Genomic DNA, 16,835 nt, shown 5'->3' with positions numbered 1-16,835 from the left:
ATTTATTGCCAATAAGAGTTGATTAGCTAAGTCAGGCAATTCGTTGAGCTTGAGTGAGGTAGGCTCTAGGATAGCTAAAAAGCAGCAAATGTCATCGTTTTTTATGAGTGAAAATATGAGAGTAGATGAAAATTTAAATATGTATATTGAATCATGCGATAGAGGGATAGATAAACATATGCGGATTAGGGAGTCCGAAAAATCCTTTATAAGCGCCTTATTTGCCTCATTTTAACAAGTTTGAAAAAGGAAAAAGTTATTAACACTAAAAGCTTAAAAAGTCCGTATCCTCCTCAATATAACGCTGCCTATTTTTCATGTTATCTCTTTCTGGCCAACTGCTCTTCAAGATCTAGCTAACTATAGAGTATATAAAGTGCGTTGCTTTCAATGCTGCGTGGCTTTTGCAGCAGTTTGTTGGCTGTCATTTTGCAAAAGTTATTATGCCAGGTGGTTGTTGTCGCTGCTGCTGTTGTTGTTGTTGTTGTTGTTGTAGTTGTTAGTATTTCACGTATTATTTGTTGCTCTTTGTGGGTAATACGTACAACAGTTAACCGAGTTCTGTGCATTTCAGTTGCTCAGTTTTGTTGTCTGTGCCACATTTCAGCAATTGCTTTGCATATTTTATTGCTAAATAATAAATGCCCATTAAGTTAATTGGCAAATTAGGCAAACACACACACACACACACACACACACACACGCATACGCATACACATGCACACTGAATCGGCATTTACGGTTTTTAATTGGAACGCATACACTCGAAAAAAAAATAGGTAAACTATTATAATTTATTAACTGGGTCTTGGGCATGAACTATTTTCCAAGTTGTCATTTGCATGGGGCAAATTGTGAAGAGGTTCTTTTTGGGTAACAACCAAAATCGATAGGGCCTCCCCCATGCTGACCCTCTCATCAGTCGTTCACAAGTGCAGGGTACATACAAACACATACACATACACACACACATATGTATTTTTTCTAGTCTAAATGACAAGGCACAAAATGCGTTTGCAGCGAAATTCAAAATGCGAAATGCTGTCTGACAGGCAAACACAATTAAATGTTATGCAGATGCAATCTAAAATGTCATTATATCAAATTCATTAATCCCCAATACAGAGCAGGCCTTCAGGCAAGGCAACAACAAATGCAATAGCAGCACAACAACAACAGCTTGAAGAAATGCAGCCAAAGGCAACAACAACAACAACAACTATGACAACGACAACGTTGTTGCGCCTGCATCTGCACTCATTTATATTTTCATTTTTTTTTATGTTAAGCTCACACTCATAGACACACACGCACACACACACACACACACACACACACACACATACGCACACTCATATGTTTTTAATAATAATTATTTTTTTCTTTCGCATTGCGATTTGAAGAGCTGTAAAAAAAAAACGAGGCGCGCAAAAAACAACAAGGAAACAAAATCTTGTTTAAAATGATAGACCTGAAAATGCCTTGTATGAAGTCTCGAGGTAGTTAGATAGTAAAAAGCATAAAAATAATTATTATAATTTTTATAGACTTCCATTGTATAAAAGCTTTTAAATTATGGACATAAAATATACCTAAACTTTTAAATAGATAAGTTTAGATACTTCGATATATTTATTGATGGATTTATAACGATTTTATTAAACAGAAAAATAATCAGACTTAGAGCCTTATGATGGTTCAATATAACAGTTTACAAGAGCTCTAATCTCCTATATATAAATCATAGAATAATCTAAGTTTAAATTTGAGAATAACAAACAAGTCCAAGACCTGATTTAGTTTGGGTATAATATTCCTAATACATAAACAAATTTATCGATTATAATTTATCGAATTATAAATTTGATATACGCACGTCATTTATCGAGTTATTAATGATTCTCATCTATATAAAACAAGGAAGCAATAATAACTCCACTAATTTAATAGCTGATTTCTTGTTCAACATCTCTCTTCTATTCCCAGCATACCCAAACTGCCCCGCTTGACTGCTACAGGGTAGATAGGTACGAGAAAGAAGAAAAAAAGCTGCACTGCGCCCGTTTTGCTAGCGATTAAAATCGCTGCACGTGAATATTTTAACGTCAGTCAATCAAATGGCTTAAAAATGCTTTGTCATAGCTTCACTCCACACACACACACACACGAGCTCCTCCTAACCAGAGCCAACATTATTATTTTTTTTCCTTCTTCTGTAATATACATATATGTATGTATGTATGTATGTATGTGTGTAGCCCTGCCTCGACTCTGGCAGATACTTCAGTTCATGTGCGCTAGCTAAATCGCCTTTGATTTGATTTCGTTTGATTTGATTAATCGCACGACGTCAACGTCGACGTCGCTGCCTGATAATGAGATACGAGCCAAGGCAGCGGCAGCGACTTGCACGCAATTAAGCCAAATTAAACTCAAAGCCAAGCAAACCTACAAGTAAATACGTGCTAAGATGCCTCTGTGTGTGTAAGAGTGTGTGTGTGTGTGTATCTGGGTGTGTGTTTGTGTGAGGAATATGTATATGTTCAAAGTTCAATGCGCCGCGGCACAGAACTTAAGTTAAAAGCTTTAAAAAATTATTGTTTACAATATTAATATAAATGGTTATATATTAACACACACACATGTAAACATCACACACACACATAAATGGACTTTGAGCATTCATTTCAGTCAGCGTCATAAACTTTAATTTTCGAAAATCATTTCCTTAACAGCTGCGCATACATACATACACATGTATATATTTATTTATATATACATATATCTTTAAAGAACAGCTCGACATTAAAACAAATATATAAGTATAATAAAATGTATTAAGATTCACAGTGGACACATGAGTTTGCAAAATTGTGAACTAGTTGTGTTTGTTGGTATAGAAGAGTGTGTGTGTGTGTGTGTGTGAGGGAGAGAGAGAGAGATAGAGAAAAAAAAACGATTAAATATTTGCTATTTCAATGCCAAATGCGCATTTAGTTAATAATTTGTCAGCACCTCAACTAATTGAGATTAAATAAATTGTTTAGATAGGAAACTAAATACTTTGTAAAATGTTTAATAGATAAATCTAGCTGTCAACATCAATCTTTATTAAGATAAATATTTTTTCTCTCTAATACTGAAATGTCAATAATAATCAATAACGTGTATTTGTCTTTAACTTAGTTTGCATTGATTTCTTATAAATGTGAAAAGTTTCTATAGGTAATATTCTTTCTACATCAATATTCTAATTTATATTTGAGTTCCATATCTTATTAGTTCTAAAGATTCAAGCTATGTAGTATCTAAATCTTTATATGTGTAAGCATATACATATGTATGTATCCTTATCTATATCAATTGTTAGCCCTAAGAACTCTTACTAAAGTCTACAACTTTATAAAAATAAAAAAAATTACAAATAATTACTATCTATATCTATACTATAGGCCATAGTGTTATCTCTAATAAAATCATAATATATATGTATATCTATAAATATATCTTTGGCTCTATCGATTTATTAGTGTTTACTCTTTCAATTTCATGATATCTTTATTTCTATAGTTCTTTCTCTATCTATAATATTTTTTCATTATATGCATTAGGCAACTTAATTGTTTCTTTTTATGGCATGCCCTATCTTTTCCCCACTGTTGATGTATTGGCTCCACTGTGCAGTGTGTGTGCGCAGTTTTTGCCCTTTGCACATCGTTAAGGAATATTATAAATTACTACAACAACAACAACGACAATGAAGTCGGGGCTCTTGAAATATTTATTTTATATTACGTTTTACGTATATATATATATATATATATATATATAAATATATATATGTATATATTTATTTTTATTTCCCTTTTCCCTTTTTGATTCTCCCCAGACGCGGGTCTAAATTAAAGAATATTTCTTTGCTGCTGCCTTTACTGCTTCATCTTCTCTTTTTTTATTTTATTTCGTTGTGTTATTTTATTTATTATATTTTTCCCGCACTCTCCCTCTCCCTCTCGCTGCCTCTCGCTCCCTCTCGCTCTTCAAGGGTAGCCACGTCTTCGTTTAAAGTGCGGTTTCTTGTCTTTCTCCATATATATTCATTATTATTGCTGCGACGGCCGCGACGTCGACTGCGACTTCGCTGCACATAACTTCAACTTTGTATCTGTATCTTTGTATCTCTGCCAAGCGGCTGCGTGTATGTGTATGTGTGTGTGTGTGTGTGTGTGTGCCTTGTATTTAAGGAAAAAGAATGATGCAAAGACGATAAAATATAATTTCGGCTTTATATTTTATTTTAATGATGAAAAATGTTGAAACTTTATTACGAACTCATAAAAAATTTAAACGTAGGTACACACGCAGCGCGGGCGACGCTGAGGGAGATCAACACACGCACACACATACATATATTCGTTCTTCTTATTCTTTGTGTGCGACTCATAAATAAGTTGAGAAAAATGCGCTGTGCACAATGTTAAATGTTATAAAAATCCACAAAAAGAAAAACGTATTTATTTTTATTGCACATTGCAGCCATAATAATGTATCTTATGGATACACAACTACAAGTTCAGCTATACAGCTGCTGTTGGTGCTGCTGCTGCTGCTGTGGCTGCTGCCTTTGATGATGCCTCCGTTAGACTGAAAGCCAAGCGCAAAAGGTGTGAAAATATATGTCATAATTGAATGAAAGCGACACAGACAGCGATTTGTTCTTAACACGCAGCTCGACCAAACACCACGCACTGTTAGTGGAGCGTGAGAGCTGCACCATTCAAGCACACACTCTTCCCTCTTCACTCTACACTCTCCACTCTTCGCTCATCACTTCCCACTTGCTGCCCAACCTGTCTTTCGGTCCCGTCCATTTGCCAGCGACCGGCATGCGTCCAACCGAACGCGTCAAAGTCAAAGTCGTCTTCAATGAGAAGTTTTGTGCTGTTTTCGCTGATTCATTAACTGACCTAATGGGGTAGCTTAGCTATGTTGTGCATGTGGTTTATGTAGGGCGAGATTTTCAAGCCTTGGAGTCTGTTAATTAAAGCGTCAAATAAAGAAATCATAAATAGATTCAAAATCAGGTCTGAGAATAATTTCTTTGGCAGTAGGCATAGTAGCATAGTTGGCATTTATTTTTGTGAGTGTGAATGGAAGAGTATACAGTCTTCGACATTTCGCATTTCTACTTGATGCTTTACGCTGTTGTTCAATGTTGCGGCAGGTTATGGCTGGGCACACACAACAACAACGACAATAGCAGCAACACACACAGAGAGAATAGCCAAAAGTGTGCGACAGCATAAGCCCGACCGACGATAAAGATACAGTTACAGATAATGAAACAGAAAGAGATACAAATGTATCTAAGTAGCTGCACCTATTAGCTGTATAATATGATAATCAAAAGATACAAATAAAAAGTATCTGTAACTACTATCCGAGTATCTTTTGAGTTTACAGAATATATTTCTTATTATCACCTGCCTATCTATCTGTACATTACATTTATAATCTATTAGATTTACGAAATCATTTTTAGTTTTTAGGCCACGATAAGCTATATCAGCATGGCCCAATCAATCGTAAACTGAATTCAAGTGTATATTTATATATGCCATATACACATGTATATATATATATTTCTATATCATTATTTGTTTGATTACCTCATTTTTTTTTGTTCTTTCTATTATTTTACATTAATTTGCTGTAGAGCTATAGATTACCCAATCGCATTAATGATATCTTATCGCTGACGACAATAAAAAATAAATAGAGAACAATGTTGTTTTGCAAGCAACAATCGATTTCCGATGGCTATCACGAGTGTGCACTGCAATAAATATATACAGCACGCAATTATTGTAAATAAATAAATGTAATTATAAAAAAAAAGTAAATGAATAAAAAATAAATTGAGAACGTTTGCCGACTCTCGTATTGACTCACAGCTGGGCAACTTTCAATCAGTGCTCTGGGAGAAACAAACAACCAATATATAAAAATTCATTAAAAATAAAAAATAAATAAAATGTATCTCACACACACACACACACACAGACAGACAGTACGCCCACTTGGGGCACGCCCCAGCAGCCCGCTCTGCCCGCGTGCATTTTTAATTAATTTATTTTTGCCGATATGTTTGCAAGGCGTGCGCACAGTCACAAAGCCAGCTCTGCCTGCACAAAGACAAAAGCCAACTTAAAAAAAAACTTGCATCTTTAAGATACACACTCACACACACACACACACAGAGACTCACACACGCAGACATACAGTACGAAAAGTATCTTTTGTTGTCGCTGTCCTCGTTGCCTGCCATAGCTCTCTGCCATTAATTTATTTATGTAATACTCTTCCCCCCTCCTCCGTGTTGCCCCCCATCAGAACAGCCTCTTCCTCTCCTCTCCCTCTGCCTACCTGCCCCTCTCTCTTTCACACTGTCTCTGTGATTAATCGGCTGCTCATTGTAAATATTTGTCTTTAGTTTGTTGCACTGCGCACAGAGCGCGAAAAACCAGCCCAAGTGATTTTTCAGTATCAGATACATTTGCGAGCAGTACAAAATTGTATCTTAAATTATTATTGAAAAATGTGAAAAATTGAAAAGCTCATTGAATCTCTAACTTAATAGAATGATAGATATACGATAGAAAATTTAACTGAAAGATGTTATGTTATCAGTATATTTATATATGAAATATATATATATGAAAAAAAATGTAAATATATAGATATAAATATATATAAACAAAATCTAAAAAATATACATATATATTTTTATATAAATAACTAAATTTTAATTATATTTTTTCTCTAACTGGCATTACAAAATTTCATACAAAATTTGTTATGCAGATCCAACATTTATATGTATATATTTATGTATATAATAACAGTAATATATACTTTTTATTCATTAAAAATTATTTATATTTATATCTCCTCTAGCATATCAACACATACATATCTAGCTAGACATATACGCGGTCTAGTTATTTAGCTAAGCTTTATGGGCCTCCACTTGGTTGCTTGAGTTTTTCTTCAGATTTATCATTGCTGTATTTTATTATGTTTTTTTTTTTTTTTTTTTTACCGTAATTTATAATAAGCTATTTGCTTTACGCACCTTTTGGCATGCTTATGCCAGGGCCCCAGACTCCGCCGGGCTGTAACTCAGACTTCTTGTAGCTATATAAATGTGGCTACCCCCTGCCCACGCAAGTCGGGAGAGACAACAACAGCAACAACAACAACAACAACGGCAAGTCAAGCCACTTCAGCCAGGCAGAACTCTTGGCATGAGTGCGGAGGCTGACTTACAACTAATGCAATATAATAAATTTATACAACGTTACAAATAAATGTCTGTGTGTGTGTGGGTTGAGAAAATAAATAAATAAATATTTTTAGAAGGATATATGTATGTATGTATACATATACGCAGACATACATACGAGCAAGATTTGATTGCCGCCCAACCCTTTCTGAATTTTGAGTCGTTCTTGCAGCATGCCCCCATACCCCATGCCCGATGCCCCATGCCCGATACCCCATGCCTGCTTCTTCGCTCCCCTTAGTTTGTTGTTTTGCTTTATGATGGCATTGCTTGGGCCTCCTTATATCCTCTCTACCGCTCGCACTCTCCCTCTCTCCCTCTCTCTTTCTTTCTATCTGCTAGTCGCTCTCTTGGTCTGGGGCGCCCCTTGGAGCTGACTCCGGCTCTGGCTTTGCTTTTGGTTTTGGGTTATTTATCTGCATAAATTATTTATGCCGCATTACAAGCATAAAAATAAATAAAATAAATGAAGCCCAGGCAAAACTAAATCCGATTAGAATATGCAGAAGGGGCCACGGCACAGCTCTCCAGCAGATACAAATTTATTTTTATAGATTAATCAACGTGTCTCTACGAGCGTTACTGCAGCAGCTGCAACAAATATATCCATGTATATATGTATGTGTACATTTATAAATATATATGGATATATCTTTATTTGGTTTAGCGAAACAAAAAATAACATTACGTTCATATTATTCCCCCACCATTTCTGGCTTTTTGTATATAGATATAAACACAAGCAATTTTCTTGGCTATTTTTTATAGGATTTTCCTTTTAAATTAAATGTTTATAGAATTGGCAACTAAATTAATGTATCTGCAGCTGTAGCTGTAGCTGTAGCCTGTTTTAGAATATCCGCTAAAAGACGTAAAATGTAAAATTACTTCAATTTTGTTTTGGGGCAGGGGCTCCATATGAGGCTGTTGTATATAAACAACTTGGCATGGCATGGAACTGAACGAATATTGAATACCCTACTAAATATAAATAGATATTGAGAAGTGAATAACAGCCATTAAATATTAGACTAAATCTAAACAAAATTCGAATTGGAAATTTTAATTCCAAGAAATTTTCGATGTTGATTCACTTGACGCAATTCAATGATTTTTTAAAACCTATTGGAAATTTGTAAGAAAATGTGAAAATATGCTTCTAGTTTTATCTTGATTCAAATATCTAATTAAATAATTTTTGATAATAAGTCTTTGAATGAAACTATGGCTTTGACTGATCTACTTTCAAAAATTCCATACAGATAATTTTATTAAAATCTAGCTCTCACATAATATTATTCATTCAGAGCAGCATCGATAAGTGAGTAGATACCGTAGGTAGCATCGAAAACCTTTAGTTATAATTCTCTCTAAACAATATACACGTTACCTATTGCATCTCAAGTCCACAATATCCCGTCTTATGGATAGAGCATAATAAAATATGTCTGAATAATATAAAACAGAAGGCGATACATCAAAGCGGATTATACAATTTATATTTGCTCTTGTTTTTATGCGCTGCGGCCGCAGTTTGTTCTATTTTTTTTTCTTTTCATTCTCTTCTGCTTCTTCATCGTCTTTTCCTTTGCTTGGCCTCTCTGCATCTTCTACTTCGATTCGTTTTTGCTGTTGTTGTTTTGTTTGTATATATATTTCTTCATTTTTATGTTATTTATTTATTTTTCATTAAGCGGCAATGCGCATTGAGCTGTTGTATACAATAGCGATGAGCAGCAGATGCAGCGGCCGCAGCAGCAACAGCAGCACGGGCACAGATACAGCTACAAGATATTGTATCTTGCAGATACAGATACATTAGAAATAACACACGCTGCGCTTGTAATAAATTGTATTATTTATATTATTTTATTCATACACACAGAGAGAGACAGAGAGAGAGAGAGAGAGAGAGGGAGAGAGGGAGAGAGAGAGAGTGAGACAGAGACACACACAGAGACAGAAACGAGTCTCGACGCTAGCTCTGCCGCCACTTGAGGCCAATTTAACACAGGCAAAAGATCAGGCGCAGTCGACGTTGCCGTCGTCGTCGCTGTCGCTGTCGACGCCCAGCGGAAGCGTCGTCCGTTTGTGCCACAGACTCGAGGCAGTTGGTCGGGCCAGGGGCTGGCAGGGTCGCTTGGCTCTGCAGAGAGTGACGAGTGTAATGACTTTTGTCGATTGGGTTAAGTGGCTTGTTGGCTTCCTTTGCGCACCTACACAGATACAGTCATACAAACACATACACACACGCGCACACACAATTCAAATGCACCTTCTCATTTTTCTTTCGTTTTAATTTTTTTTTTGTGAGTTGCATCTTTTTCAATTTTTATGCATGCCACACATTTTGTTGCCGGCTGCTGTTGTTGCTCTGGTTGTTGCCTTTTTGATTGCTGCCTGCCTGCTTTTTTTATCCTACACCTTCTTCCCTGTGTGTGTGTGTGTGTGAAGTAGCTTGAATGTGGCACGTTTGCCTGTTGTTGTTGTTGCTGCGAGGCTCCCCCTCTCTGAGGTAATTTGTCTACACAAGTTGTTTTTTTTTTGTCAGCATCAGCTTGCTTATTATATTCAGCAGCTCAAACTGAGTTTAAGGATATGCGTGCGTAATATTTTTTTAGTTTTTTGTTGGAAGTCTGACTTCGATTCGACAGCTAACCAATTGCCCAGAGCTCTATATATTTAATTCCTTTTTTTTGCTTGGTAAGGGCTATGGGCGAAAACGAAAGTGCTTAACAGATAATTTTTGAAAAAACTTATAGAATAGCACGATTTTATTAGTAAGTTCAATTGGGCTTTAAGGCATGATTATATTTTGTTAAGAGCTTTGGTATATTTTAAGCATAAGCTTGACATAAAAAAATACTGAAAATTTGTAGAAATTCCATATATATCTTATTTGAGAAATAAACATTTTCTACAGTCCAATATCCATATTATATTACGGAAAATAAATAGCCTTAATTTTAGGGTATGTTAAAGTCGTACAGAAAAACACTCTTAGCAGCTGCTACCTCAACATAATTCAATTAAAATTTAATTAACCCTCATCACCTATAAGTACACATATGAGAAGCGATATATATAAATGCATATATTTATATTCATATAGCGGAGATCTCCTCGACTGGGGTTCACTGAACCTGAGAGAATAATAAAAATAAAATATTACCTATAATGATGCACGCATAAAATGCAGCAGCAGCAGCAGCAGTTGCCGCAGCGGCATCAATAAAATATGAACAAGAATAAGACGACGAAGAGACCGAAATAAAATAAATAAAAGAAAATATAAATAAGAAGAGGAAAAAAAAAAACCAAAAAAATAAACAGACCTTCAACAAAAGACCAAGAAAATGAGAAATATTATAAAAGTGCAATTAATCAACGGAAAGCGAAGCAGAAAGATCGACCGATCGCAAGACAAAGGCTGACACTTATCGGCTTTAGCTGCTTATGTGTGTGGCATGCCACAAAGGGAAGCAGCAACAGCAACAACAACAAAAACTTGTAAATAAATGAAATGAAAAAGAGGAACGTATTAAAAGTATTTAAGAAGAGCTGCTGCATATGGGAATTGATTATTTTGCATATAGAGAGGGAACTATAGAAGCGGATGCCGCCTGTCAATATTTGATTGTTATGGACGTTTATGATGGGAAATGTAGGGTATATTGGTTTTAGATGTCGTATATATACATACATATATCTGAAGCTTTCAGCTAGGCAATTTTTGTATATATTATATACCTTTACCTAAATGAAGTGTTACAGTTACATTTAAAGATAGATCTTAACCTTATCAAACTTTAGGCTATCTAAAGTTTCCTACTAAAACTTTCCGGTCTGAACGAGTATGATGCAGTCGTTGCAACTCGAGTGCAACATTCTTATTAGTTATATATGAGACTGATCAATGATCAGCGTGACGTGGAAGCATGTGAAGGGGGGGTCGGGGGTCATGGGTCGAGGTTTCGTGGCAGCGATTTTTAATAAATGAAATGTGTAAATAAACGCACGAGAAACAACAACAACAATAATAGCTGAAACAACAACAACAAGTGGCATCAGAATTGGTTGGGCAAACAGCAGGAAAGCATAAACATGGCCAACACTAATACCAAGGCAAACAAAACAAAAGATGCAGATGCAGATGCTGCTGTTGTTGTTGTTGTTGTTGCAGATGCATTTCCAAAGAATTTCTAAGCACATAAAAATACAAACAACAACAGCAATGAACAAAATCAAAGCCCGCGGTCAGCGTTGGAAAAAATATTTAAAAATGCATAAAAACAAAATATTTATTGAAGAAATGCGGGAGGGAAAGAGAGGGCAAGCGAGAGAGTGGAGGATGGGTATGGAGCGAAAGAGATAGGGATACGCTAACAAGCAAACGGGAAAGCAGACAGTGCAACGAATTATATGAAAATTGTACTACTAAAAGATACCCTGTGAAAAAAATAAATTTTGTTAGTATCCGAAATGATAAGAGTCGATATATAAATATAGAACGAACACATCAAATCTCTAGTTATATATACATATGTATGTATAAGTATATAAAAGAACATTAAAAATTATATATTTCTGGCTTTGAAATTTTAAAATTTATAGGATAGATTTTAAATAAGCAAAAGGTATTGAGAGAATCTCTCCCTCTCTCTCCCGCACTGTGTACATTTTCACGATTGAGCCTACAATATACCCTATAAGTACAAGCAACAGGGTATCAAAATATTAAATGAGATAAACAAACGATTTCGAATTCGAACATATGAGCATGCTAATGCGCCCAAGACGCGAGTGAAGCGATCGAGCCGAGCTGCTGTTAACCCAGCCAGCCGAGCCTTGGGTTTATTTGATTAATGCACTCGAAAGCGACAATAAACAAGAACAAACGAATGAACGAATGGCTGGCAACTCTGGCAACGAGGCAGAGGCATGGCCAGCGAGCCCTGGCTTGACTGTGATGTGTTCCAGCCCAAAAGGGAGATCCGCAACGCAGAGACAAACAAAAATTGCATTCCAGCGAGCACAAATCGTATGTGAATGCCCAGAATCAGTGTGTGAGCTTGGGAAGCTGGGGAGAAGACTCTCTGGGTTCGACGACGTCTATTAGATAAATAAATAAAAATTCTTTATTAAAGTGCGAATTCTGCGATGCGGCTTAATGTTGATGGAACGCTCGAAGGCGCGTTGACTGTGTGCGTCTAGAGAACCGTTGACATGATTGCACCAACAGATCGTATCTGAAAACCAGTTTACATCCAACTCTAGATGCAGGCGCGTAAACTCTTTGGATAACTTTGATGAGGATAAAGAGCAGAAGAAGATGACGACGAAGAAGAAGAAGAGAAAAACAGAAAAAAGTGCCTAACAAACCATTTAAAATAAATAATTTGAAATGATTTATGAACAGGTTTTTAGATCTTCAATATATTAGTAAGGGTATTCCGTAGACAAAAAAATGCAAATGCAAGAAGGTGACAAGGCTTATAGGATAAGAATTAGAATACGAATGAAATACGTTGGATATTTAGGTAGGAGCTTACCAGAGGATTATGGTTTAATGTTCTCATTTATAGTGTTGTTAAATACAAATTAGAAAACAATTAGGAACAGAGTTCAATCACAAGAAAAAGCTCTTATAAAAAGCATATAACTAGCTCAAGCAAAATACTTGGAATATGTCTGGAATGTTCTGATCGCAAATAAGACAGTGTTGTAAAGCACTTTCTTACTATACTTCCAGAGGAAATAAATTTTGTATATTGAAATAGATTCGGGCAAGCAAAGTTTAAAACATAAATATTTTTTTTTTTTTTTTTGTTATTCAACACTTCCCTTTAGTAAGAGTTTAATTTGGTGCTCACAGACACTTATATTAATATTCTAGCTCTGTGCTCACTTATATAAATTCTGATTGTTGTTTCAAAAGCTTTTGTTTGCATAAAGTGTTATACAACACTGATCATTTTAATTCGAATACGTATAACTTGATATCATCTGTTGCTTGCTATAATATATCTATAAATATATGTTTCACTCTGTGTTCTCCAACATTGGTTGACCTTAATTCCCAATATATAAACTCCTATGAATGAATATTCAGATTCACATTCATATTTAACAATCAATTAATGTGCGGACATAAGGAGGAAGCTTCGCATGTGGAACCTACGACAAGGCGAAAAATGTTTAAAATGCTTTCAACGATCGCGAGCAGAAGACGTGGCCGGCAACAACAATGAACAGTGGAACAGTAGAAGCACTGACCGTGGCAGAAGCAGAGGCTGAAGCAGAGGCAGAGGTAGAGAGGGAGCAGCCACGACGCCGGCGACGACGTGCAGCACGTGAATGCTGTCAATCAAGAGCGCAGCGAACAACAACATTCCACGGTAGCTGCTGCTGCCGCTGCTGCTGTTGCTGCCGAGGCCATTGTGACGTCACGCGGCGAAATGCCGTCGGCAAAAAGTCGCCGAAACAAAATGAAGATCGCGAAACGTAAATCAAAACAAAACAGAGAGCGCAGCGGAGAGTGAGAGAGCGTCAGCTTCTGACGCGTGAGCGTAAGCAAACGCTGCTGCTGCGTCTGCTGCCTCTGCTGCGACTGCCGCTGCTGCTGAAGAGAGCGCGCCAAGCAGATCGCGTTTGTGAATGAAATGCCGTAAGAGAACGTTTCAAGAGAGAGATAAATAGTCTATGCTCACTTACCCGCTCTTCCTCGCGTATCATCTCCGCTATGCCTGGCTTGATCTCCATGTCGTCCGCGAGCGAAGCTGAGCTGGACGGTCCGCTGTGATGGTGGGGCGGCGGTGGCGGTAGTCGTGGCTCGGCAGCAGCGACGCTGAGCTCCATGGCGGCAGCGGCCATGGCCGCGGCAGAGCCGAGCGGGAAACGCGACTCAGCGGAAGTGCTGGAAGCGGAAGTGGAGATGTGATGCTGTTGCTGTTGCTGCTGCAGATGATGGAGATGCTGCTGCTGCTGTTGCTGCTGCTGCTGTTGTTGTTGCTGTTGCTGTGGACTGGGCAGCGAGCGTGGGCAGCGACTAGCTCCCGGTGGCGCTGGCGTCGTTGCAGGTGAGGGCATTTCCAGGCCATGCAGCGCCGTCTCCAGCGCTTGTGCGGCGGGCGTCAAGCGGCGCGGCGTCAGGCTGCCGCTGCCAGCGCCCATTTGCTTGGGCGGCGGTGTCAATAGGCCGCAATCGCGCTGTCTCTCTCGCTCCTTCTGCTCCTGCTCCAGTCGCTCGGCGGCGATCAAGCTGCTCAGTGGGCTCGGCGGCGCCTGGAATATGGCATCAGCCGAGGGCCAGCGACGCTTGCGCACGTTGCGGCTCTGCTGCTGCTGCTGCTGTTGTTGTTGCTGCTGCTGGTGGTGGAGCTGCTGCTGTGGCGAAAGACGCAGCTCGCCGCAATCCCAGTCGCTGGTGCGCAACTTCTTCTCCGGCTGCATAAAGGAGAGCAGATCGTCGCTCGGCTCGCGCTCCAACGGCGTCTTGGGCGACAGTTGAGCGGGCGAGGAGCAGGCGGTTGCTGTAGCTGCTGCTGCTGCCGCTGCCGCCGCCGCCGCCGCTGCTGCTGCTGCAGAATTGACTTCTTCCATTTGGGTGACGTCCGCAAGACCGCGCACCTTCAGCAGCTCGGCGATGCGCAGCAGCGGCCCAATCTGATCTTGACTTACGTTGATCTCGCCGCGATACATAAATTCCACAATGGCCTTCAGATCGCACCAGCTGACGTCGCGCATGATGACAATGGGATGCTGGCAGGGCGTCTCGGCCAGCAGCGTCTGGAAATAAGGCGAACAGGCGGAGAGCACCATTTTGTGGGCCTTGATCGAGCGGCCGTCGCAGGCGAGCGTCACGTCCACGAAGGATTCGTTCTGCAGCAGCTGATCGAAGATCGTGGTCAGATTCGATTGGTAGTTGTTCCAGCGTAGGCAGAATTGCTGCGGCAGCGGCGTCTGCTGCTGCTGCTGGAGCGGCGTTGTCGTTGGCGTCGCACTGGAGCTGGGCGATGAGCTGCCCGCGTTGGCAGCGCCGCTGACGTCGGCATCGGCGGCACCGCTGGCGCTCGGCGGTGTTGTTAACGGCGGGCTAACGGCCTTTGGTTTATCCTTTTGTGGTGTAGGTGAATTGCTGCCTCCGCTACCGCTGCCGCTGCCGCCACCGCCACCGCCACCGCCGCTGCGCTGTCGCTGCGCCGCTTGCGCCTGCTCTGTGGCGTAAGTTTCGCTGTCTGTTTGCGCAGCGGCAGCGGTGTTGCTGCTGGTGCTCGTGGTGCTGGTGCTGCCGCGATCGTTGCTTGGCCGCGACGTTGGCGTCTCCGTTGACGCCATTTTGTAAGCTCCAAAAATTGAGAGCGAGAGCGAGAGCGAGAGAGTGTCTATTGATCGAGCGGCAAAGCGAAATCGAACTCTTTAGCTGTATGCATGGGTGTGCGTGTATGCATGTGGGTGTATAAGTGTGTGTGTGTGTGTGTGTGTGTGTACCGAGCACTGCAACGAGACGACGCGGTTTTTATCGCGCTCGCGATTTGGTCGCGATTTAATTAACGTACACGTGACAACGTGTGAGTGTGTGTGTGTGTGTGGGTGAGATGTAAGTGTGTGTGGCTTATTTTACGCGCATTATCAATTTAAAATCAAATATTTAATTTGGAATTTATTTTTTAATTTATCAAATTTGTAAAAATTATTTTGAAATTAGCTTAAAATAGTTTCTTGTGTTATCAACAAATCGTATGTGTGTATGTGTGTGTTTGTAGATGTGTATGCGTATGGCGGCTTTTTCGTTTTTGGCGTCTCGTCGTTATTTCTGGCAATGGAACGTGCCCCCAATAAAAAGTCTTTTCAGCACGAGCGTCTGAATTAGACTGAAAACGTTTTGCACATTTTGATACGGAAAAACTCAAAACAAACTTAACGGGCAGCAGCAGGCAGCAGTCAGCAGTCAGCAGCAGCAGCAGCAGACGACGTCGATTGGGGCTACGAAAACGCAGAGGCGCTGCTGCTAGTAGCTGCTGCTGTTGCTGTTATTGTTGTTGTAGTTGCCGTCGCGCCGAGAGTTGCGAATGCGAATTCGCTGAGTCGTCGTCGCGACGTCAGCCGCGAGACCCCCAAGTCGTAAATAGTGTGTGGCGCGGTCGACGTCGCAGCCAGCAAATATTGCAGTTGCAGTTTTCAAGGCAAAGGAGCGCAGCGAAAATAGTGCAAAAGAGCGACGCCAGGCGGCAAACGGCAAACGGCATGCGGCGAGCGGCGAGCGACGAGCGGCGACAAAACAAATGCCGGCAAACGTACAAAATTCCTTTACTCGGCAAAACGAAAACGAAGCGGCGCCGACGACGACGACGACGACTACAACGACGAATGCGCTAGATGAGACGAAGAGGCGATAGGGCGAAACGAGGCGAAGCTCGCTCGCGAGCGACTTCGGCGCTGGTTCGCTCTCCCACACACAGGCAGCGCCGCGCAACCCCCAAAAAAGCAG

The 16,835-nt window shown here is 39.8% G+C and overlaps 1 protein-coding gene across 4 annotated transcripts in view; it reads right to left on the bottom strand.

Annotated features, from left to right (window-relative positions):
* bab1 (bric a brac 1) overlaps positions 1-16,624 on the bottom strand; it is a 73,289-nt gene extending 56,665 nt beyond the window's left edge. For 2 of the 4 annotated variants that reach the window (XM_089260427.1, XM_089260426.1), the window contains exon 1: positions 14,060-16,624. In XM_089260427.1, coding sequence (XP_089116553.1) covers positions 14,060-15,682 — 1,623 coding nt within the window. In that variant the 5' untranslated portion in view covers positions 15,683-16,624. The remainder of the gene's footprint in view (positions 1-14,059) is intronic. The other 2 variants (XM_089260425.1, XM_089260424.1) reach the window with 2 other exon arrangements.
* Between the last annotated feature and the right edge of the window lie 211 nt (positions 16,625-16,835).

The sequence above is a fragment of the Drosophila navojoa genome, chromosome 4 (assembly GCF_054131105.1).
Source record: "Drosophila navojoa isolate 15081-1374.11 chromosome 4, UAZ_NAV_1.0, whole genome shotgun sequence".
NCBI classification, from domain to species: domain Eukaryota; kingdom Metazoa; phylum Arthropoda; class Insecta; order Diptera; family Drosophilidae; genus Drosophila; species Drosophila navojoa.
The sequence above is the reverse complement of the archived record's forward strand: the minus strand, read 5'-3'. Positions and strand labels throughout refer to the sequence as shown.